Source organism: Mustela nivalis (assembly GCF_964662115.1).
Source record: "Mustela nivalis genome assembly, chromosome: 12".
Taxonomy (NCBI): Eukaryota; Metazoa; Chordata; class Mammalia; order Carnivora; family Mustelidae; genus Mustela; species Mustela nivalis.
In genome coordinates, this window is record NC_139031.1 from 2,483,333 (window position 1) to 2,508,737 (window position 25,405).

The following is a 25,405-nucleotide window of genomic DNA, read 5'->3' on the forward strand; positions in this document are numbered from 1 at the left end:
TACGTTTTATAAACGTAAAGAAAACAGAATTTGTCCCTTTATTCTCATGATTCATAATTTTAAATGTCCTTTACTCTCAAAGGAAACAAAGATGAACTACTTTATTAGAAAATGCACAAGAAAAAGTTTAACATAAACCAAAAATACAATGGTTTTCTATTCTGTCCCCAACACTATCTGTACAAAAAGATCAACTACGAATGCACATACTCATTGCTATAAATACTCACGTCTCTAACATCTTCAGGAGTTCAATCACCTGAAGATAAAACAAGGACTGTATAATGACGATGATACCACCACCTTCCAGTATTCCGACAGTCAGTCTACCATGGAACTTTAAAGTACCCATGTCCTGGCATTTGCTCATTTGAGATCAGTATTTCTGTCTTACTGAATATCTGAAACCAAACTGAGTAACACGGACGATGGACCCAGCTAGGCTTGCTCAAACAAAGGTCAGCTCATTTACGAAGGACGCTTCCCATTTCCGTAAGGCTCCAGAGGCAGCGCTTCTCCAATCCAGCGTTCACACCCATCCCTGGGAACCCTGTTACAACACAGACTGTAATTCCACACGTCCATGGTGGGGCCTGAGACTGCATTTCTAACAAACTCCTTACATGCTGGTCCAGAGACCATGCGTTTTGTGTGGCAAGGCCACAGAGGAAGAAAGAAATGGCTACCAATAAAGCAAAGATTCTACTTCCTACAATGGTCATTTCTAATGTAGCCATTAACAGTAATTTCAGTAAAAATTTTCCGAGCAAGTTTAACATAAAACAGGACAAGACTGAAATCAATAAAGTTTATTTTGTATCCAAATATCCATCTAAGAAATCGAGAGAGGACAAGGATGAGCTGAAAATGGTTTCTTTGGAGCAACTACTACAGCCCGCTGGACACAAACCAACCCAGTCTACACCCCAGCAAATCGCCTTCCCAGACATCTGACCCCAGAGAAACAATCCTTTACGTTCACGTAAAGAGCCTGTAGGAACATACTGCTCTCTTCTGGATCACCGAGATCGGACCGACAGTAAGTGAATGGCTGCGTGAACAGGAGCCACTCAACGCTCACCAGCAGCAACAGGGCATCGACTATGGACATACACGGGGGGCGCAATCACAAAAGCCCTGCCCGAAGAGAGAAGCCGATCACACGCTGCAACGAGTGCACTCACAGGCCGGTCTCCAGGAGAACACATCACCCTGGCTGCCAGTGATTAGAAATGGAGGGAAGGCAGGACCGCAAAATGACAGCATACGGTAGTTTTTGAGCGATGGAACTCCTGGAAGGTAAGCTTCTGTCTGAAGTCTCGGAGGCCACGCAGGCCTTGAACAACACAAGCCCAGAACCCCCAAGCTAAACCACGGCCTGGCTTCGCCTGTCTCAACCACAGCCGACCACTGGACAGCCTGCACTGAGCTAGACTCATGCCTTTGAGCACCTCTTGTTCTAAACACTGGCTCGAAAAGAAAAGATAAAGAAGAAAAGAAAAAAAGCCATCTTTTTTGGCCATATGATTTACAGAATCCAATAACCTATCTGCCAACTGCTGAGTTTCTCCACATTTTTTTTTTAATATTTTACTTATTTATTTGACAGAGAGAGACAGATAGCAAGAGGGGACACAAGCAGGAGGAGTGAGAGAGGGAGAAGCAGGCTCTCTGCCTAGCAAGGAGCCTGATGTGGGGCTCAATCCCAGGACCCTGGGATTATGACCTGAGCCAAAAGCAGACGCCTAATGACTGAGCGATCTAGGCGCCCCCTCCACAGTTTTAACAAGTACCAGCTAGTATTCTACCCATAAGTAAAACCCCAATGAAGAACAGTGCTGGTGACATAAAAATCAAATTATCGTAAGATACTATTGTGTAAGAAGTTAAATATGTGTATCTGTGATCTCATTGTGAGGCTTTGCCAAAAATACACAAAGACTTGATTTTTAACTACTTAATTATCTTGAAAACCTGAAAGAGGTCATTGTAATTCTTAACAGAGGGTACACATGAAAATCATCATCAAAGTTCTTAAAAATAGACAACTCTATCAAAATCTTGCCACATATAGTTGCCCCCTGAACAACTCAGGTTGGAAATGCACAGGTCCACTGGTATGTGAATTTTTGTTTGGTTAAACACAGTACTGTAAATGTCTTTTCTTTAGGATTGTCTTAATAACATTTTCTTTCCTCTAGCTTACTTTATTGTAAGGATATAGTATATAATACATATAACATACAAAATAGATGCTAATCGACTGTTATCAGTAAGCTCTTATCAGTTATGTTCTGGGGTAGTTAAAAGTTACATGCAGATTTTCAACTGAGCGGGGACCAGTGACCCTAACCCCAGTACTGTTCATGGGTTAAAGGTATAAAGAATTAGAAAGTCTAGGGCGCCTGGGTGGCTCAGTGGGTTAAAGCCTCTGCCTTCAGCTCAGGTCATGATCTCAGGGTCCTGGGATCGAGCCCCGCATCGGGCTCTCTGCTCAGCGGGGAGCCTGCTTCCTCCTCTCTCTCTGCCTGCCTCTCTGCCTGCTTGTGATCTCTTTCCATCAAGTAAATAAAATCTGAAAAAAAAAAAAAAAGGAATTAGAAAGTCTAAGGGAAAGCAAGATCCAGGCCTGTAGATATTTTTAAGTTCTCCAAATAATTCTGAAATGAACCTGTGATCTAAACTTTTTAAAAGAAAATTCAATATTCTTTCCCAAACCCAAGGGGAAGAAAAACGGGTGGTTCTCCGAAACAGGGTGGGAGAAGCATAGGGAACAGAGTTTTTAAAAATTTACCATAAGTTTTTAATGTTTACAGAATATTTTAATAGAGAATAATTCTTTATTATACTAAGAAATAGAAATCAAATACAAGTATTAATTCTACCAATTGTGAAAATTTAGGGGCACCTGGGGGGGCTCAGTCTGTTAAGTATCTGACTCTTGATTTCGGCCCAGGTCATGATCTCAGGGTCCTAAGATGAAGCTCTGCATGCAGTAGGCAAACTGCTTGAGATTCTCTCTCTCCTTCTGCCGTCGCCCGCTCCCCACCGCTTGCTCACTCACACTCTCCTCCCCCACTCCAAAATACACAAATCTTTAAAAAAAAAAAAAATGGTGAAAATTTACAAGTTGTAGAGATGCAGCAATCAAATTGCATAAAAATTCTAACTACAGACCATTATCCTTCATAAATACAGACACAAAATTCCTCAAAAAAACAAAAGCACGTGGAATCTAGCAAAATATAAAACAGGAAAATATATCACAACTAAGTGAGGTTAGACAGAAGCACAAGGTGGATTTAAGATACAAAAAAATCAATTTACCAAATCTTAGAGAAAAATTCCAAATACATGTAGATAGCACCCCTGCCCCCATAACCCTCCCTCCACCAGAGGCAGAACTCCAGTCCGTCCGCCCTTGAAGGGCCCGCGACGAGGGACTTGCTTCTAAGGAACAGAGCACAGAAGAGGAAAGACCGTACTTTACAGACCTACTACCTGTAACTGGCAAACAGGATGTGGCCATGCGATCAAGGCTGACATTGGCAGGGAGGTCCCATACCCAGTGGTATGATGGATGAGAAGGGCAGCCAACCTCTGTGGCATTCCTTCCTTCAGCTCAGGTCATGATCTCAGGGTCCTGGGAACGAGCCCCACATCGGGCTCTCTGCTCAGCGGGGAGCCTGCTTCCCCCTCTCTCTCTGCCTGCCTCTCTGCCTACTTGTGATCTCTCTCTGTCAAATAAATAAATAAAATCTTTAAAAAAAAAAAAAAAGGAAAAACATCTACCTAGAACACACAGACAGGAGCTTTAGACAATGTATGTTCCATGCAGAACAGATACAGATAATTTATATTCTCTATGTGGCATATACAGACTACGCACAGCATACACAGACAAAGATTAAAAAGAACCCATTTTTTAAAGACTAAAAATGGACACAAGGAAGATCTAGAAGTGGAATCAGCACCAGCAAGGGCGTGCAGTATCATCAGCTATCAAAGGAGCGCACACTAAACGTGCAAGGACACACCCAGTGAAAGATCTACATGGGAGGGACGGACACCACGAGTGACGGCGAACGGACACTCTCAGGCAAGACCGCGGGAGCACAAGATGATAGCATCACTCTGAGAAACCATTTGGTGGATTCTCATAGAATTAACTTCTACTCTCTCAGTAATTCCATTCATAGTTAATACCAAGGAAAATGAAAAGATACATCCACTAAAAGATACGTAAGATAATCTTTATAGCTGAATTATCCATGACTTTAAAAAAAAAAAAAAAGAAAAAGAAAAGAAAACCCAGACGCCTGGGTGGCTCAGGGAGTGAAGCATCTGCCTTTAACTCAGGTCATGATCTCAGGGTCCTGGGATCGAGTCCCACATCGGGCTCTCTGCTCTGCAGGGAGCCTGCTTCCTCCTCTCTCTCTGCCTCTCTGCCTACTTATGATCTCTGTCTGTCAAATAAATAAATAAAACCTTAAAAAAAAAATATATTTTAAGCAACAAAAATAAGGCAAACCTCAACCATAAAAGGACAGAAGAATAAGAAAGTAAATATAAGAGTAACTTTTTAAAAATACTTTCAAATACTAAATTTAAAATTAAATCTTAGAAGGAAAAAGCAAATACTCTACCTCCTCACAGATGGCATAAAAAAAGAAACTAGTCAATCTGGAGGAGAGTTTACTTTATGCTCTATAAAAAGATTCATACTGAAAACAAACCTTAGAATGTTTCAAGTGGGACCTCAGCAACTTGAAATCACAGGAGTTAACAAATGCAATCTGGTTCTTTGCCTTACAAATTCCAGGTCAGAATCTTAACCATCCTGGGTCCCAATTTTAAAAAGTTATTATGTTGGGCGCCTGGGTGGCTCAGCGGGTCAAGCGTCTGCCTTCGGCTCAGGTCGTGATCTCAGGGTCCTGGGATCGAACCCCGCATCGGGCTCTCTGCTCAGCAGGGAGCCTGCTTCCCCCTCTCTCTCTCTGCCTCCCTCTCTGCCTGCTTGTGATCTCTGTCAAATAAATAAATAAAATCTTTAAAAAAAAAAAAAAGTTATTCTGCTCATAGCAAAAATATTCTGAAGTATTTGGGGTACAAAGCATCAAATAATCCCACCATCGAGAGGTAACCACTATCAGCATTTTTGTCCACACCCATGCAGATGTGGAGTCACACACACACTTAGATGTGCAAAGTTACAGGGAACTTAGGGGAGGAACTGGATTGTCTTCCTCTGTTCACTTTACGTGCCCAACAGAAAGCGAGCCCATCCGCAGGTAAGCCATGCCGAGAAGTCCGGCCACCCCTTAACCCTCTAGAAAACTCCACACTTGAGGCTGCAAGCGGACTGGAGTGCGCGTCTTCGAACACAGGTAGATGAACTCTCTCGGATGACTTCAGCAATGGGAATTACTGAGCCGAAAGGCCTTGAGGCTTTGATCCCCCCGAGAAGAACGGAGGGTGTGCGAATCTTCCCCTTTCAGCAAGCAAGTGAGGCAGTTGCCACTGTTTCACGGAGGCTGTGAGAAGCCATCAGTGCCTGGTCACAGTTGAGGACAAGGTGTCCCTCTGATCCAGAACAGTGTCACTTGGGGGCTGGCTCCCGGAGCGGATTCCCAGGTGCCGTGTGAACACAGTGGCTGAGCTACAAAAGAGACCCTGAGTGTAGGGACCCCCAGTCTGTTATAAGAAACAGAAAGCACACTTGCCCCTGGCCCCAGAGGAAGATACTCCATCTTTTAAGACTGTGTGTGTGCTTGAAAAGCTAGCTGAGAACAAAGGGGCAGTCTGTGCTTTGCTCACAAATAGGCAGAAACATGAGAGACCCCCAGAAAAGTGTCTCTGGACAGTTAACGTTTCTAAAATGGTCTCCTAACAGAATGAGACTGTAATCTGACCAGTCATTTTTTGATTTCTGCCAGTATTAAAAAAGGTTAAATTATCCATTTTAATTTATTTTGTTGACTATATTTTATATGCTTAGTGGTCATGTGCTTCTCTTCTCTTTGGATTACTCTCCCGTATTATTGACCCTTCTTTATATAGGAATGCTCATCTGTATGTGCGGAATATATTAACTTTGCTAAATATATTAATTTTTAGGCTCACATGCGAATTTCCCAAATCTGTCATTTGTTGAACCTCTTCATGGTGTTTTGGGGTATTTACAGATGATCAAATCACTCTTTTCCTTTAGTACCGAGAGTAGTAGAAGGGTAATAACCAAGACAACTTTGTGCTCGTTTTTCCTCATTTTCTATCATGTCCTTAATAATAAAACTCCCAGTTTTGGCTGAACACGTTGTCACCTCACACTGTCTTGACCAGTTTCCCTGCCGTAGGTTATGGCCATGTGACCAAGGCCTAACTTGTGTGATGTTTATCGCGGGCTACCTGAGAACTCTGCGATGTGGGTTCGGAGTGGCATGGTCCCCTCCCGGCCTCCAGCAACCCACAGTCTGGATGCAGACCACAGTAAGAAAGGCACCCCTAGAACTTACCATGCACGTCCAAAAGAAGCCTATACACGATTACCTGAGGAGGCCTACACCAGATCGGAAATGCCCTCTGGAATTTTTTGACTTTAGTGTTAAAAAAAATTAGCTCTCACATTTGCTGAGTTTTCAGTTTTGCAGGTAAGCCTAAGGCCACTCAGTTGCCATTATTAAAATGATTTCTTCTAATCCGCTGACCATTCCGTATGTGTATATGCAGATGAACAAGTCTATGTCTGGTTGTTTTTTACACTAAAAGATTCAATCTTCCTGAGATCCACACTGATGTAAGGTATAAGGGAGCAATCCAACTTTTCCCCAGATGAGCAATCCTTTCTACGTGTCTCTGAGATACTCTGTCATGTTAGCCGCAGACAGGTTATGAGTTCATTTCATTTAAGGCTGGGTCCAATCATTAATGTTCCTCCAAAGACATCTCTCCAGAAGATACTTGAAAATCGAAGGCAAGATTACCATTCTTTTTTAATAGTAACAACCCACTTTTGCTTTAATATTTTCATGACTACAGTTCAGGAATCAAAGTCTGAAATACCTCGATCTACCAGTCAGACCCAGAAAACCAGCACTTCCAGAAGGCAGCCAAGCAAGGGTAACCCTGGTTTTCTTTGATCACTTCACACAAAAAGTGTGTATCTCCAGACATCATTAGACTTTTCTCATCCTAAAATGTCCTATAAATATATTATCATCAAAGGGTAAAGAGACTACTACTTAAAGTACCGAAAGAATAAATTACGACAAATATCAATGAAATTAATTTTCCAAACTCAAAATCCCACAAACTAGCAGGACACGAACTAGGTTTCCATCTCAACTACTCACCACTGGGAATGACATCTGCACCTCCCTAACTGCGCCCTCCCCTTCTCTCCACTCCTGATGTCTTCAGGGTTCTTTCTTAGATGTCTTCTGCCTGAATCAGCCTCTCACAGGTCTGACCCAGACGTGCTCTACGCCCTCCAGCACACAGAGCGCTCACCTGCGTACAGCTCTGCTTTCTCCAAACCCGAGGCAGTGGCTCAGGACAGCCGGCACAGAGTGGCCACGAGGAGGGAACCATCTCTCACGGAACATCTCCTTCAGCTTTGGCTTGGCTCCTTGTCCTGGCTGCTTCTACAACTGGACAATCTGGGTAAAGATTTCTCCATCCTATTCTTTTATCTTTTCTCTAAGTTTCAAATTATTTCAAATAGCAAGAGACAGACGGCACAAAAAGGAAAGTCAAATTTGGCCTGCGAGGGAGGAGAGAGGGTATGTCCTGGGAAGTGCTCGCAGCATACACGTGCCCACACTCGGTCACAGCGCCGTGGGAGGCAAAGGAAGGGCGAATAAAGAGTTCTGTGCGCGGAGTTTCTAAAGCGCTGGCCTAAGTACCCAAAGCAGACGACCCAAGCCACTAAGTATCACTTTTCATGATCTTTTGGAATAAAGGGAGGCAAAGTTATTAAGGAAAGTAACTGAGAAAAAGTTTCTAAACCAACAGATCGCACGGCGACAGAATGATTTCATGGCTCACATGCCTGGGCCACCAGGCCAGTCCACAGGGCGGAAACCCGAATCTAGGAAGCCCGACACGCCTCACGCCGCCTCTGTTCATCCAAACATCTCTTCAGACTAGCCCACAGCTCACCTCTTCGCCAAGCCTCAACGCTTCCCCACGGCCCTTCCCCGTGCGCTGGGAGACCCAGTCCCAACCAGAGGGCCCCTCCGCGAGCTCCCGAAGCAGGGACCGGAGCGCGCGCTGGCGGACTTCACTTCTTCTAGGCCTCGGTCACAGGAACTTGCCCACGTGTCTCCCCTCTCCTGGATGAAAGCGCGCGCTCCCTGAGAGCAGGGGCCCAGCTTCTCCCCCAACCACCCAAGCAAGGGAACACCTAAATACGAACCCGGAAGTATTTCTGCAAGAGTGCTCTTAACTACGAACGGCAACGGATTTAAAATGATTATAGCAATCCTTTCAAAGCACTAACACATACACCACATTTTTAAAGATCTGTACCCACGCCCCCCTAAAACACTGAAAATATTCTAACACTTCCAGGGCAAAGAGCTAAGTGGAAATCACAGCTCACCAGAACTCACTGTCCAAAGACTCTAGAAAGCGCCGGCTTTTTCTGCACACATAGTTCAAAGAAGACATGTATCAACTTTTCACTAATGCTTAAAAAAAAAAAAAAAAGGCTCATTTTAAATCTGGAAGAAAAAAAACCATCAAAATTTTGGACTCTTTTTAAAAGATGAACAAATACCTCTTCCGCTTCAGGAGCAACCTGGGGGTCAGTGATCTCATCTAATTCATCTTCGGCAACACAGTCTTCCTGCCCTCGCGGCCCCCGCCGCCCACAAGCCTGCAAGCGTTCTTCATCCTGACAGCCATTAAAGAGAAAGTAAGTCCTCCTCATACCGCTCCGGGTCCTGAAAGCACTTTTCATCTTCACGACTCATGCTTCGTTATTTTAGCAAACGTGACGAGCGCGGTGACCGGACAAAGCAGAAAGCACGAAGCACGGGCAGCCGATGCGGCCTCGCCCGCGTTACTGAGACGGGGAGCGGCAGGCCAGCGCCACGGCCAAGGTCAGTGCCACAGCTGCGCTCCAGCCCCCGAGCGCCCTTTGAGCCGGCGCTCGGGGACAGCAGCCTTCAAGAGAAGGTGCCTGCGCTCGCTCGGTGCTGGTGGAGCCGAGGCACACCCACCGTGCGCCATTTTTACAGCAGTAAAAGGCAACAAAAGCATAAGCCGTTCACTTCCACACAGGAGCTGGGTTAGAGATGGCGTTTGAATTTGCTTCTCCCTCAGCGCATCCCTTCGATCGGAGGGGGGGTTCCAGCTCTGTGCGACACGTAAGGGGCAGACATCCCTCGAAGGGCATATGGAAGGAAGCAGACAGCGGGCTCGAGATGGTTCCAAGAGAAGGAAGGGTCCCTACACACGCTACGGTCAAGTAACAGGAGCCTCTGGTCCTGCGCGGGGGAGTGACCCTGCCAGCATCCGCCGGAACAGCAGCGGCTGCTTGCAAGACAGCGAGAGTGAGCACGGACAGAACCTGAGGCAAGCTCCCGCGCGACACGGAAGCCGCCCCTGCGAACCCCAAAGAAACCAGCTGTGTTCAAGGGGACAAACCATTGTAGGTCCCACAAGTGTCTCTCAAGGCTGCCTGAACACTGCATCTCACTCTCCAGAAGAAACCGTCCCGTCGAAAAGAGAACTGTCACCCCTCACCATTCACTGACAGAACGGTTAGACTTCGAGGAAGGCCAGCGGCGGCCATCAGAATCTTCAGCTGAGACACAACGGAGAATATTCTATACCACTGGATCTCCCCCAAGAAACAAAAATCTGCTGCCCTTCACACGAGCTCCCAGTCTGAAACTGTTCCGACAGACCCGTGTTTTATGAACTCTCCATCTACAGGAGCTTTAAAAACCCTGAAAAGATTGTGCTTAAAAGTATACATCCTCGACCATCTTCTCATATTTTGTCAAATAACAAGGAACACCGTCTCTTAACACAAGAGCACAAGCTTTTAAATCAAGTGCCAAGTCACTCTCAAGAAGAGGACTGGCAAAATCCACGGCACCCGAGGGCCGTCGGGCACGGGCGTCCCCCGAGCCACGCCCGCACGCGGCTTCTGCCCACGCCCACGTGCCCGTGGCAAGGCGGCTCCCGGACTCCATTCCCGGGCATCCGCGAAACGCACCCACTCGGTGTCAAGAGTGCGCCCCGAAACCCATTACGTGCTCACACTCAGCATGTCACCGAGCGGGGTTCTAGCTTGAGGGGGCAAGTTAACCATCCGACCCGGGACACGACACACAGTGAATAAACCATCCGATACGCTAAAATGCCGCTGGGACCCAGGGGCCCCCGAGGAAGCCCGTCCAGGAGCCCGCCCCGCTCCCCAGCCGGAGCCCCAGTCCGAAGACACGGCAGGGGACGCTCCAGCCCCGGCTGCCGCTTCGAAGCCGCCAGCGGACAGGGACAGGAAGGGAGAAGAGCGGCCGCGCCGTAAGCTCCGGCGCCGCGCAGAGGGGCTCGCGGGACACTCGCCTTCCCACACGGCTCCCTGCGAAAACAGGACGATGCTCTCAAAAATTCTAAGCAAAACTGCCGAAGGCTTTTTTTTTAATTCTGAAAACAATTCTCATTTTGATGTGGGAAAGTACCGTGAGGTACTGAACCGCCGCACCGTTTTTCTTTCGGATCGGAACTCCGAGACCACAAGACGTCGGAGAACTAAGCTGGATTTTACACAACCCAGAGCCTAAATGCAACCTCTTGTCTGACAACGGAACACAAGAGAGGGCAGTCCTGACGTACCAGAATTCTCTGCACAACAAACTCGGCCGGGAGGCCACAGTGAGAAACAGCTCCAACGCCGCACACTCGTGCTGTCAAGCAGGCACTTTCCCCCCGGATCTGCTCCCCCAAATTCTAAGTGCACGGAAGGCAGGGGCCACGCCTCGGTCTCCTGTTAGCAAAACTGGTGCCCCCAGTGCCTGGACATCAGTACAGAAGTGCTGAACTGCTGACTCTACAAGGGAAAAGGACCCACATACCATCAACCGGTCACCTTTTCTTACCGAGACCAGGAGAAATAATAAAACGCTCTAACCAGGGAATAACCAGGTACATTTTTAAAAGATCTTGGCTTCATCTTTAAGAATCATTTTAAATGTATAGCACCCCACTTTCAGATAGTATACAAACGCACCAGTAAACCAGAAGAGAACTTGTCCACACCAGTGAAGGATTTATTACCAAAATAAACCATTACCATTATCAAAAGAACAAGCAGCCATGAGGCCTTTTACATGATTCTAGGTACCAAAACGACAAACATTTTTTCATTACTGTATTACCTACTGAAGTGTCAGAAAACATTCAAAACCAATCAAATCTTAAAAATAACTACTGAGATAAACACAATTATGATCAGAAATAAATATTCTAAGGTTCCACTAAACAATCTCTTTCAAAATTACTCTCATTTGTTATATATGTATGACCCATGGCCAAAATTAAGATTTTGGAATTTTTTTCTCAAAAGCAAACTTCTTCTGAATAAAAACATTAAGAGATTAAAGGCAAAGCTACTCCCCTAACTCTGCATGCTCCACCCAGTCCCGGCAGCCCAGCGGACCACACACCTCCTGGAACTGCAGGATCATGAAAACCCAAAGATTCTACCCATGGATATCACGTCCTTCCCACACAAATGTCATTAAGTGCTTATTTTAAAAACAAGTATCTTTTAATGATGAATCATTAAGACAGATGAGCAACCTTTCACTAGTACCTTTTGCTTTCTTGACAGTTCAATTTTAAAAACAGCCACCTATCAAAACCACCTTTCTGAAACAGAAATCAGCACCATCTTTGCTTCCTGATTACAGATAACAAATTATGTGTGACATTTCCAAAACTAACCTCCAATCTCTTTATTCATGTTTAGACAGTTCTCAGCTACAAAAAAGGATGAATGAACAGGACATCAATCACTCTGGAATATTAGCACCTGAAAGATGTCTTTAGCAGGTCAATAATCTTTTCACCTTGGAAGGACTTTATCAGATCTTGTCTAAAGCCTGGATAAAAGCCCTGCATTAAGTACTTCTAACAACTGACAGTGTATCTCCACCACACAAAGCTGTTTTCTTCCTTAAGGTGCAGTCCTCAAGGTCAGACTCTGTGCAGCCTTCCAGACTGACAAAGGGGCATTACCTCCGGCCGAACAAGCTGTCAACACAAACTTTGTCACAGCTCAGATAAAGAAACTGGCAGACAGTGATAATAAGGTCTAATTTCCCTCGGTCCCGAGGGAGGGAAACAGATTTCAAATCAGTCTAGAAACCTCGGCCCAGGCAGCCATGCTATCTTCAGCCGCACAAAGGAGGGAGACTCACTGTGAACTCATCTAAAGGCTCATTGATCTCGATGTCCAACACTTCGTCGCTGTACAGCTGCGCCTCCTCGTGCTCCCCCACATACTGCATGTGGTCGTCCGGCAGCTCGGCGTCCTGGCCTTCGTACTGCCCTTCCTCTGCGTAGTCGTGAGCATACAGTTCGGAGCCGTCGGATTTGTGATAGACAAGTTCATCCTCTCCTTGTTCATACTCGGACTCCTGTTCTCCAGACTGGTCGTTGGTGTTGTCAGACAGTTCAAATGACGTGACCATGCCAGACGTGGTATTTAAACTAATTGTGACACCCTGAGAACTAAAGAGAACAAAAATACAAAGAAAGGCGCCCAGTGAGAATCAAGCCCAACACTGAATCACTACCTCAATAACCGTGACCGGTGAAAAGTTGTTCCAGGACCTAGAAACCCACATTACTCCACTGGTGACCGACAGGAGAGCTCGGCGTGCCGTACTGAGCCCGCACCCCACGTTCCTGACGCAGACGGCACCCGCACGATCGTCTGCTGAGGGTCATCTGCCCCGAAAGAATCAGATGGACCCGATGGGGAACCAAGTCTCACTGGCAAAACGCCAGGACTGGAACAAACAGACCGCATTGCACTCTAACTTCCAGGAAGAAAAGGGTGGTATCTGTTTTCCAAGATCCCAAAGAAAAAACGGGAATATTACTCTATAATCCTAACAAGAAATCTCAATACATCACACAGACCTGAAGACATTACTTGGCAAAAAACTCCAAACTGCCACATTTTGAGGGCAAACTTAACTATTCAAAAAATCAAAATATAATAATGATATCAAAGAATGGAACTGGGACACTTAAATAACTGGGGGAAAAAACTAACTTAAAACCGTATCTCTATCCATAAAAGTTACTTTAAGTTAGAAAACCTGTTACAGATCTGTAGTTCAATAATAAATGGCATATGTGTTTATTAACTTCACTTATAACTGAAGGATGTCTCTTTGAATTTTCACAATAAAGCTTTCCTCATTAACACTGAAAAAATCACTCCACCTGCCCGAGGATACTAAATACCTCTTTCTCTAATGATGGAGCTTACTAGGTCAACAACAAAAAGACATTCACTGATCGCTGTGGACTGGATATCTGTAGCCCCCAAAACTCATCCTGCTGAATCCATAACACACCCAGGGTGATGGTACCTGGAGGTGGGGCCTTTGGGAGATGATCAGAAAGGTCATAAAAAGCTGGAGTCCCACTGATGGGATCAGTGGCTTTACAGAGAGAGCCCCAGGAACTCCCTTAGCCTTCAACCCTGTGAAGACACAGCAAGAAGGCGCCATCTATGAACCAGAAAGTAGAAACTGACCATGCTGATGCCTTAACCTTGGACTTCCTAGCCTCCAGAAATGTGAGAAATGTATTTCTGTTATGAGCTACCCAGCTCATACTGTTTTGTTTAAACAGCCGAAAAAGACAAAAATAACTACATTCACTGAAACAATTACATTCACAGAGTCCACTAGAGTCCAAAGTACAGTCCAGGGTCATCCTGGTGGCTCAGCTGGTTAAGCAGCTGTCTTCAGGTCACCATCTCATGGGTCCTGGGATCCAGCCCCAAATCCAGCTCCCAACTCTGCAGGGAGTCTGCTTCTCCCTCTGCCTCTCCAACCCCCCCTCAGGTTCACACTCTCTCTTTCAAATAAATAAATCTTTAAAAAAAAAAATCTTTTAAAAAAATAAAGTACAGTCCAAAGGAATTTCCAAAATGGCAACTGAGTAAACAGATTACAGATAAACAAAAACTGCTTATAATAAAAAGCAGCAACATCAAACTGCAGCCAATAGTAGTAAGAGCCTAAGGCCACCGCCCCCACCCGAATGAAGGAATTCTTTAAAGAAGAGCAGTAAAGAGGCGCCTGCGTGGCTCAGTGGTTAGGTGTCTGCCTGCCTTCAGCTCAGGCCATGATCCCAGAATTCTGGGGTCAAGCCCCACATAGGGCTCCCTGTTCGGTGAGCCTGCTTCTCCCTCTCCCACTCCCCTCTACTGTGCTCCCTCTCTCACGGTCTCTGTCAAATGAATAAATAAAATCTTTAAAAAAAAGAGCAGTACATACCTTTACTGAGTTTTCATAACCTGCAGTCAAGAGAACTTACAGAGGTCACCAAACACAAGACCAATACCTATTTACACAAAATACATATGGCTTCCACATAAGAGAGGTATATTAATATCCTGTTTAAAATAAAATCATGTTGAAGATACAATATCACATTATCGATTATACTCCATTATAATTATAAATTCCAGTTACTAACAATTTAGTTAAACAAAGAAAATTTTTAATGAGCTAATAATGAATACCTGAAATTTTCTTCATCATCATTATCGCTCTGTAAGAGGTCGTCATTCAGCTCTTCGTCTGACAAATCTGACTGGTTCTGATTAAAGTAAGAAATCTAATTAATGCATGCCACTTCCACAAAGAGACCTGTTACAAATGTGCAAAATCCCGTGGACTATACTGCTTCCAGCCCTGTTATTAGAGCATGTGCCAGTCCGTGAGCTACCTCACTTGGATGCCACCAGCCGACAACTGGGAAACCCCACATACGGTTTACCTGTGGCCGCACACAAACGTTCAGATGCAGAGTCAAGTCGGTATGGAAGCAACAGGCCTAATGATCACATTTATTCTAAATCTAACAAAAAAGGAAAAAGGAAGAGTCCCTTGGCAGTATCCTACAAATATTTTTCCCTATCGTCCACACGGAAAAGAACGGTATCCTTAAGATTTGACTAAATTTGATTTTACTCACATGTTGAATTTAACAAACAGAGTAAGAAAAATGAAAAAGTAAGAGACAAATTAAGAAACAGACTCTTCACTACAGAGAACAAACGGACACCGGAGCGGGACAGGGCGGGGAAGGGGGAGACAGGTGACGGGGACTAAGGAGGGCGGGTCCTGTGATGAGCACTGGGTGGTGCAAGGAAGTGACGAACCACTACACGGTGCACCGGAGACTAACATTACGCTGTATGTTAACTCACAGGAATTGAAATAAAAACTTTAAAAAAATTTTTACTAATTTTAACACTGTTAGTATCCAAAATCTGAAACCTTAAAAAAAAGCAGAATTTTAAAAATAAGCAGATTTTAGGGGCACCTGAGTGCCTCAGTTAGTTAAGCCTCTGCCTTTGACTTGCGTCATGATCCCAGGGTCCTAGGGACTGAGCAAGGAGTTGGGCTCCCTGCTCAATGGGGAATCTGCTTCGCCCTCTGCCCCCTGCCCCTCCTTCCCACTCATGCACTTGTCTCTCAAATAAAGAGACAAATAAAATCTTAAAAAAAGGATAAAGTAGATCTTAAATAGCCAGATTACCAGACTGATAGGTAAGGGATGGCAACAGAGCTTCGGTCTGTCAACAGAGATGACCCGCGGAGGCAAACATGCCTGGCTCAGGGCCTCACCACTGCGCTCCACAGGCCTGTGCATTCATCCCACCAGCAGGCGGAGGAAGCCTAGTGTTTCTGTCACTGCTCAACTTCCTAGAGTTCCAGGTTTTGTTAAGTTGAACACAGCCCAGCGTTGTACACTTACACGGGTGTGCTTCACACTCTGCTCCCATATTCAAATTACTTTCAGACTATACATAAAGTACCACACCCTCTAAAAGAGGCCCCCTGAATGCCCTCGTATTAGGAAAAAGGTAAAGATAGAAAAAGGAAAGAGAGACTTGATTTCTACTTAAAAATAAAGCAAAAGGGGCGCCTGGGGAGCTCAGTGGGTTAAAGCCTCCGCCTTCGGCTCAGGTCATGATGTCAGGGTCCTGGAATCGAGTCCCGCATCAGGTCATGATCCCTGCATCCTGCGATCGAGCCCCGCATCCCTCCGGCTCTCTGCTCAGCAGGGAGCCTGCTTCCCCCTCTCTCTGCCTGCCTCTCTGCCTATTTTGTGATCTCTGTGAAATAAATAAATAAAATCTTAAAAAAATATATGAAAAAAAAATATAAGGAAATATATATGGCAAAATGTCATGAGGGCTTATATCTGTTTTTTCCTTCATCATTTCTTTTACACCTATCTATTTGAGCTCTTCGATTCCTACAAGGTATAGCGTTAGGAAAGAAGAGGGGAGGAAAGGAGAGAGGAGCACACACAGTTCCCAGCCAGACAAACTTCCCAACTGACCGAAGTGGCTGTGGGCGCTCCCGCCGAGAGAGCCTCTCACGCTCCTGTTCCATGGGAAAGGAGGCCAGTCACACCGATCAATAGTCCGGTGAGAGAAAGTGAGTTGACTTTCCCAGAAGAGTCAGCATTACTGTCCAAACCAAACTGTGCTTTTCCATCTTTACTGGTAAGAGACCTGACCAAAGCTTTCACAGGATGGGGACAAATGTTCACCAAAAGGAATTATTAGGGCTGGTGGGTCACCCTGACAGAGATATGGGGCAAAAACTATGCTGCCCCAGGCTCACCCGAGGATAGAAATCCAACTTGGGTAAAAATATCTCACCACATTTAAACATTTTAACATCTAATGGTATTCTTCACTGAAGTATCTTAAAGAATCACAAAGGGGAAAACCATGTTCATATTAGGGCAGTGAACTCCCAAGTTCAGTGATAGCACTTCAAAGATGTGCAAAGTAATTAGCACTGAGTCTCAAAGAAAACAGCAGCACTTTCCCAGGACCGTGACCTTGGAAGGACTAGCCCTGCACCCAAATCACATGAAACATGCAGGGCACCCGGAGGCCAGAGAGTGAGCCCCTCAAACAAGGGAAGGCTAAGGGACCATCTCACAGGTTTTCCACTTTCAGCATTTTGACATTTCCTCATGAGACCAAGTGGATCTACAGGGAACTCCACTAATTTTTTCTTTTTTTAAAGATTTTATTTATTTGACAGACACAGATCACAAGTAGTCAGAGAGGCAGGCAGGGAGAGAGGAGGAAGCAGGCTCCTTGTCCATCAGAGAGCCCAATGTGGGGCTCCATCCCAGGACCCTGAGACCATGACCTGAGCCGAAGGCAGAGGCTTTAACCCACTGAGCCACCCAGGCGCCCCTCCACTAATTCTTACTGAGAGTTATAGGTGATGAGAGCCCCTTAGAGGAGGAAAGGCTGAGGCAGGCTGAAGCCAGATCAACTGGGGGCCAGGGATGCAGTAAGAAACAGGACAGAGAAAGGAAAGTGACCTCAAAAGTATCCTATTATAAATTCATGTATTAGTGAAAGAGCTAATAATGCAACACACTAAGTTACAAGAAAATGGCAACACTGGTCCTTCTCCTACTAAAAGATCTCCATTAGCTTTATTATGATATTAAAAGGAAAATATAACCAGAGCTAATAAATCAGGCAAATAATGAGACCTTATCACCCACAGTAACTGTGGACAGTAAAAAAAAGACCACAATCTTTTTTTTTTTTAAGATTTTTTTTAATTTATTTATTTGACAGAGAGAGATCACAAGTAGGCAGAGAGGCAGGCAGAGAGAGGAGAGGAGGAAGCAGGCTCCCTGCTGAGCAGAGAGCCCGATGCGGGACTCGTTCCCAGGACCCTGAGATCATGACCTGAGCCGAAGACAGCGGCTTAACCCACTGAGCCACCCAGGCGCCCCAAAAAAAAGACCACAATCTTAAGACTTTAAAAAACTAAACATTAAAAAACTTACCATATTTAGTAAGAACAGCAAATGTTTTTAAACTGTTAATAAATAAAATAAAAATTCACTATTTCACTTTAATCTCTGGATTTGTGTTTCTATTTTTAATGTATGTTTTATAATGCTATTGGTAAAGTAATATAAACATACATATACATTATATATAGACATTATATATAGATACACACATACCAGAGTTAATTACTGAGAAATTTTGTTTGATCAAAAAGGTTCAGAAAAACCTGCATTAGGTTTTAGGCTTTTATTCTCATTTGTGTCACATCTGAGTACAGCTATCATTGAGCTTATCCAAAGTTTCAAAAAAGGAATGCAAACTATTAGTCTCCAAATGCTAGTTTTCTTGCAAGTGAGTGGGGGGGGTTCTACGTTGCTGCTTTCACAAACTCAATACCTCCTAGAGTGCCTCCGACTGAGTGAGAGCAAAAATATTTGCATGAAAGGACAGACCACTTGAGGTAGAAGTTACTGTTACGGGGCGCCTGGGTAAGCCTCTGCCTTCAGCTCAGGTCATGATCTCAGGGTCCTGGGATCGAGTCCCGCATCGGGCTCCCTGCTCAGCAGGGAGCCTGCTTCTCCCTCCACCTCTGCCTGCCTCTCTGCCTGCTTGTGATCTCTCTCTGTCTATCAAATAAACTGATAAAAATCTTTAAAAAAAAAAAAAAAGAAGAAGAAGTTACTGTTACAAACAGACTAAACAGAAAGGAACCTTTCTGTGTATTTAAAAGATGATTCAATTCCCAACACTGTAATCTGCACCCAACCTTCCAGTCAGTACCACATCCCACTCATGAGATGTATTCCTGGATGTTGAGTACAATGAAGCAGCTGGAGGCCGGTTTCAGGAAGACCTCGATTTCTTACCTTTTTGCCAGACAACAAATCTTCTCCAAGTAAGTCATCTTCAAGTTCGCTGGGGAGAAAGAAAAAAAGGCCAATGCATTATTCCTACAACGCTGGAAAGTCTGCAGATCACTGGGAAATCTCGGGACTTCAGGGTGTGGGTACTTTCCTGCTTAGTTTGCTATGCTTCCCTTGTTCTTTATTAATACTGAGAACATTTCCAAACGTATAGGGAACCTGTGGTCTTTTAAGTGTGGGAGGCTCTCCTAGAGGAGATGGCTCTCGCTAGACTTCTGATCTCGGTTTTTCACGTAATATGAGATCTCTATTTCTTGGACCTGTTCAGTAATCAGTCAAAGAAGGAACTCCAATAGGTGCTTTCTCCTGCCTTGAAAAACCTATCCACCGTCATTAACTAGGAAAATTAAAACCAAAACCAGAGACCATCTGACACTCATCAAATGGCAAAACTGGAAAAGATGAAGAAGGAAAAAAAAAAAAAAAAAAAACACCAAAAACCAAGGCTGATGAGAGCATACAAGTAAATCATCGTGACTAACAGAATTATCTTTGTAAAACATGGCAAGTCCTTCAGCAGTCTGAAATTGTTTTGTCAGCATGGTTATGTTCTGAAGTGATCAGGAGTACATCATGTCACAATTAAACTCGAAACCCTTACCAGATCAAAAAGCTAAAGAAATTCCCCACTGTATGTATGGGGCGGGGGGGTTGGTGAGGATGGCTACTACTGAATTATATTCTTAGCGCTGGGGAACCCAGTGTCTTAGGAACAAATGCCTTTTAAGGACATCTAGAAGGAGAAAACAATCAGACTAGGCTTCCAGGTGCAAATGTACCATGATTCTTATTAGGGCTATTAATTTTTTTTATAAGCACTCTGGTCACAAATTTCTGTAGGTTTGGGGCACAACTTCATCCAAAAACCATGTGCACTCATAGTATGCTACTTTGCAGAATACCAGAATACACAGGAATGCCTCCTGGACTTGGAACAGAAATGCCTGTTTCTACACACTGCCTTTTAGAACCAGAAATAACTCAACACATCTTTTCATTCCTGCACTGAACACCTTTTTGTTAACTTGTTACTCTCTATAGATCCGCTACCTTCATTTTATAAAGAAAACAAGGATAAGAGATTAAATAACTGTCCGAAGTCGCGCAGCAGGGACAGACCGAGGACACGAAGTTACCCGTGGGGAAAATCTTCCACACAACGGTATGAATAAGACGACGACCGGCAGAGAATAACACGCACTTCCTCCAGCATTTCCAACAATCCCCTTTATCACTTTCAGATACAATGGCTGCATCTTCAGTGTTAAAATCATCTTCTGTGAGTGAGGGAAAAAGGACCTAGTCACCATACTGACAGGAACCCCATTTGAGAACGGATTCTAGATGACCAGAGACACTCTCTCCTTTGAAGACAAGCACCCACACCAGGCCATCAAAATAACTGAAAATGAAAGGCAACAGCATCCGCCCAGGGGATACGGACAACTCTTAAAACCAGAATACAAAAAGGCCTTGGTAAAGATACAAGCAAAAATCTAGACACTTCTCTGTACTGTTTGCTAACAAGGGATGTATACAGAAGTAAGAAATCAGTCTTTGATGACCACTTATTTTTCCGAAACAAAAGCATTTTTAAAAAGTAGATAAAGGATCGCTAACGGTTCTAAGTGAACGGAGTATACAGAGATTGAGAACAGCTGCTTCCGCGACTACCAAAGCCAACGGCAGGACGGGAGACAGGAGGGTTAGGGCCACACAACCACAAGAGACATAAACTGCAGCTGGAAATCGTGCACATCCACTGAGCACATCATGTGCCAGGACCACTCTAAGTGCTTCACGGGTATCAGCTTTTTTGTTGGCGTGACAATCCCATCACGTACATATTGACATTATCTCCCATTTTCCAAAATGTGAAAACAAAGACACTGAGATGTTAAATATTTGGCTCAAGGTCCCCAAGCGAGGAAGCGGCAAAGTCAAAAGGTGAACCTTGAGTGGCTCTAGCTCCAGGTCCAAGCCCTAACTACTAGGCCCAAACCCCACACAGAGAGCGAACGGCCGTCCCTACTGTCCTCACCTGCTGGACCCTTACAAAAGATGTGTGCAAAAGGAAAGAAAGTGATAAAATATAAAGCACTACCAAAATCACACCAACTGTCCCCAAAACCAACGAGGGACTTGTGGGAGTGACCAGCCCGACCAGGCCCGCGCACAGAGCAGGGCCGCCGCGCCCCGCCGGTCAGGGCGGCCGAGGTGTGCGAGGAAAGCGGCGCAGCGCGGCACCACTGAGGGGCCTCGGGACTCAGCTGCGGGATCCCCTCAGGCCCTCGCCCGCCTCACGACGTGAGTGAGAACCACCGCGTGGCAGCCGTCCTTCAGGATTCGGGACAGCCGGCTCTCTGACAGCAAGGTCACGCTGACTAGCAAACAGGGGCGCCCGGACGGACCCGTTCAGGAAGCAAGTATGTTGTGCTCAGCCTCGGGGCTGCAGCCTGTCAAAAGCGCAAGTGTGAGTGACAAGAGACCCTGTGCGCAGTCCGGGCCACCCTCCTCCGCTCGCGGCCTGCTCCGGTCCCCGGAAGCTTTCTCCGGGAAGACCCGAGCAGGCTCTCCTGGACTCTGCTTCTGGACGGCCTTGGCCCATGGGGTGATGCGACAGGAGAGAGACTCCCCCTCCCCCTTCCTGCACAGTCCAGTCCCCGCACTGCCACCACTGCGACGCCCACTGGGCTCCAGGACGCCCCTTCTTTCCCCCGGGCCCGCTGCTCCGCCCACCGCACCAGCTCTTCCTGCTTCCCTGACCCTGCCCTGCGCCAGCCCCGTCATCCCAGGCCTCCGGCCAGAGCCCCGCGCAGGCCAGCTTTCTCCAGACATACACTGACACGAGCACATCCTTCAGAAAAGCGTAAGAACTTCAGGTGTCGGTGCAACAATGGCGCCAGCCTCTTCCAGATGCGCCACTGATGCAGCATCGCGGCAAGCGCTGTCAGAACAATTTCTGACTCCCTCTTCTCAGCGTTCAAATTTCTCCCTCGATCATCCAGTGTATGGAAGAGGCTGTTTAATGATTTTAAAATACAGAAGAACACATGATACAGCACCTCCACATGCAAACGCGCACTGAAGGTGTACGGAGAGAGGAAGCACGTGCTGGTGAGCAGCGCCGGGACAGCGGCCGTTCACACCAGGAAGGCCAGGAAAAACCGGAGTCGGCCTCACCTCACCACCAAGCCCAGTTTCCACCGGCGCAGGAAGCCAACTCACTTCTTGACAACTGCAAATCCCACTGACCAGACAGGAGAGCGGTTCAAATACTAATAAAAATAACAACCGCGATGCATCAAAATACACGTGCAGTATTTAAATCCGTTAGTTCGAAAGGATTCAAGAACAGGACTCCCCTTAGGAGGCGACTAAGGAACTGAGCCACTACTTTGAAAACTGGTGCACCGAAGTAAGGAATCGAGCCCGGCACTTCAGAGGAGCCCAGCAGCCTGCAGAAGGTCACTCGGGTCACCCCTCCTCCTGCCCATTTTCCAACCTACTCCCATCAACTTCTAGACCTGCTAACTCTCAGAAAAGCAGGAAACAAAAAGAACCCACTAACACTCCAGGGGACACAACCAGCGGAAGCAGCAACTCCACAAGACAAACCACTCTGTTTCTTCAAAAAGTTGCAGAGAACTAAAATACAGATGCATGAAAACCTACAGATGAAACAACGGTCGGAAAACCGACCTGTCAGATGCCACCGAGGATCCGCTGTGGACCGCACAGGCGGCACAGAGCATACAAGACCCACCCCACGCCGTGCTGTGTGTGCGACACACTGATACTTACATGAGACCAGCAGTAATACAACACTGACATTCAGGGAGTTTTTCAAAATATAACTCTATTATGGTTGTCTTTGTAAAGCCTTTATTTTTTAGAGATACAATCTGAAATATTTTCAGATGAACTTGTGTCTGATATGAGGAGCGTTGCAAATTACAGATAAAACAAGACTGACTTTGTACCAATAAATGTTGAAGCTGAATGATGCTACACTGTACTATTCTATTTTCACATTTTCTTGAAATTCTCAGTAAGTTGAAAATCAATCAATTTAATCAAGTTCAGGCAAATTATGTATCTTAACTATAAAAAATAAATAAAAACACTTCACAATTTTCACAGGAACATACAAAACATCCCAGAACACAGGGTAGGGATGAATTTCATAAGGACAGATAGTGGAAAGCACCTTCACCACACGCCTCTGTAAGTGATGCCCTCGGGAAGGCCACAGCCTTGGTGACAAGAGTCCTGACCAAATACACAACTGAGATCTAGCTCTGCAGAGACACCTGCAAATCCGTGCCGAGCCTGTCCTCTTCAAAAATGTCAAAGTCATAAGAGACAAGGATACATAATTCTTCCAGATGAACAAAACGCACTCCATGATCCCAAACTGAAACGTGAACCAGAAAAAAAGAAACTCATTTTTGGCTATAGCACACTTTCAGGAAAACCGTCAAAACTTGAATAACCACTGTACAATAAAAAACACAATTCTGTGTTTGTTAACTTCACAATTGTGGAACGCTCCCGGGGCTAAGTAAGTGAATGCCCCTGTTCTTGGGAAGCACACCAGAAAGACTACATACTGCGGCACACGGGAAGCACATGGCCCGATGCCCTCAGACCACTGTGCAGGGGCGGGGCAGGGGACACTGGCGAGCAGGTGTGCAGAGGACACAAAGGACAACAGACGAGGCGGGAGGCAACTGGGACTCTGGGGGCCCATGAGAATATTTGTGTCACTCCGGAAACTTTCCTCCAAGTCTGAAAATGATTCCAAAGTACACTGTGTTTGTTCATACTTTAATTAAAAAATAATAAATGCCATACAGGGAAAGATCATACATTTGATTGTATTATTTTTAAAAAATCCACCTCAAAGCTATTGTTTCGAGGACACACGGCACAGACTGGGAGGAGAGCTCTCCAAGTACAAAAGTATATACCACAGAAAGTATGAAGAGCCTCTAAAACCAATGAGGAAAAGACAAACAACCATAAGAAAAATACACGTAGATACGAATAGACAATTGACAGAAGAGAAAATTCAAATGGTGAATGACTACTAAAATATATTTTTTATTCAGCTCCCCATCAAAATCTCCGAAACAAAATTACTCATCAGTACTTGCAGTAGGGCCATTTCTCTTATGTAGGAGATTTTGTTGTGCACTTTAAGTGATTCCTTACAGACTGCCTTCAAGCCACTGAAGAATAACCAGGTCATGTAGGCGCTAAGTTTTTAATGCATATAGTTTTTAATGTATTCTTTTTTTTTTAAGTATTTTATTTACTTATATGACAGAGAGAGAGAGAGAGATCACAAGTAGGCAGAGAGGCAGGCAGGGAAAGAAGGGGAAGCAGGCTCCCCGCTGAGCAGAGAGCCCGATGCAGGGCTTGATCCCAGGACCCTGAGATCATGGCCTGAGCTGAAGGCAGAGGCTTAACCCACTGAGCCACCCAGGTGCCCCAAGTATTCTTTTTTTAATGGCATTCCTTTTTTTATTAACATACAATGTATTATTTGTTTCAGGAGTACAGGGTTGTGGTTCACCAGTCTGATACAATTCATAGCACTCACCACATGACATACCCCCCTCCGCCCCTGCAATGTCCATCACCCAGCACCCTCTCATCCCCCACAAGGCCCTCCACTCCAGCAATGCTCAGTTAGTTGCCTGCGGTTAAAAGTCTCCTATGGTTTGTCTCCCTCACTGGCTTCGTCTTGTTTCATTTTTCTCTCCCTTCCTCTGATCTCCTGTCTTGTTTCTCAAATTCCTCTTATCAGTGATATCATATAACTGTTTTTCTCTGATTGACTTACTTTGCTTAGCATGATAACCTCCAGTTCCATCCACGTTGTTGCAAATGACAAGATTCCACTTTTTTGATAGTAGTGTTCCATGATGTATCTATATACCACTTCTTCATCCATTCATCTGTCGATGGACATCTGGGTTCTTTCCATAGTTTCGCTACAGTGGACACTACTGCTATAAACATTGGGGTGCACGTGCCCCTCTGAATCACGACAATTGTATCTTTGGAGTAAATACCCAGAAGTGCCATTGCTGGGCCCTAGGGTAGTTCTATTTTCAACTTTTTGAGGAGCCTCCATACTGTTTTCCAGAATGGCTACAGCAGCTTGCCTTCCCACCAACAGTGTAGGAAGGCTCCCCTTTCTCCTCATCCTCGCCAACATCTGTTGTTTCCTGACTGGTTAATTTTGGCCATTATGACTGGTGTTGAGGGTGTATCTCACTGAGGTTTTTGATTTGTATTTCCCTGATGCCAAGTGATATTGACCACCTTTTCATGGGTCTGTTGGCCACTTGGATGTCTTCTT

At 45.3% G+C, this 25,405-nt stretch overlaps 1 protein-coding gene across 10 annotated transcripts in view; it reads right to left on the reverse strand.

Annotated features, from left to right (window-relative positions):
- RBM33 (RNA binding motif protein 33) overlaps positions 1-25,405 on the reverse strand; it is a 125,765-nt gene that overhangs the window by 72,958 nt on the left and 27,402 nt on the right. For all 10 annotated transcript variants that reach the window (XM_082692898.1, XM_082692904.1, XM_082692899.1 and 7 more), the window contains exons 3-5: positions 18,976-19,024; positions 14,783-14,859; positions 12,435-12,747 (exon numbers count right to left, since the gene is read on the reverse strand). In XM_082692898.1, the coding sequence (XP_082549024.1) occupies positions 12,435-12,747; positions 14,783-14,859; positions 18,976-19,024 (439 nt within the window). The remainder of the gene's footprint in view (positions 1-12,434; positions 12,748-14,782; positions 14,860-18,975; positions 19,025-25,405) is intronic.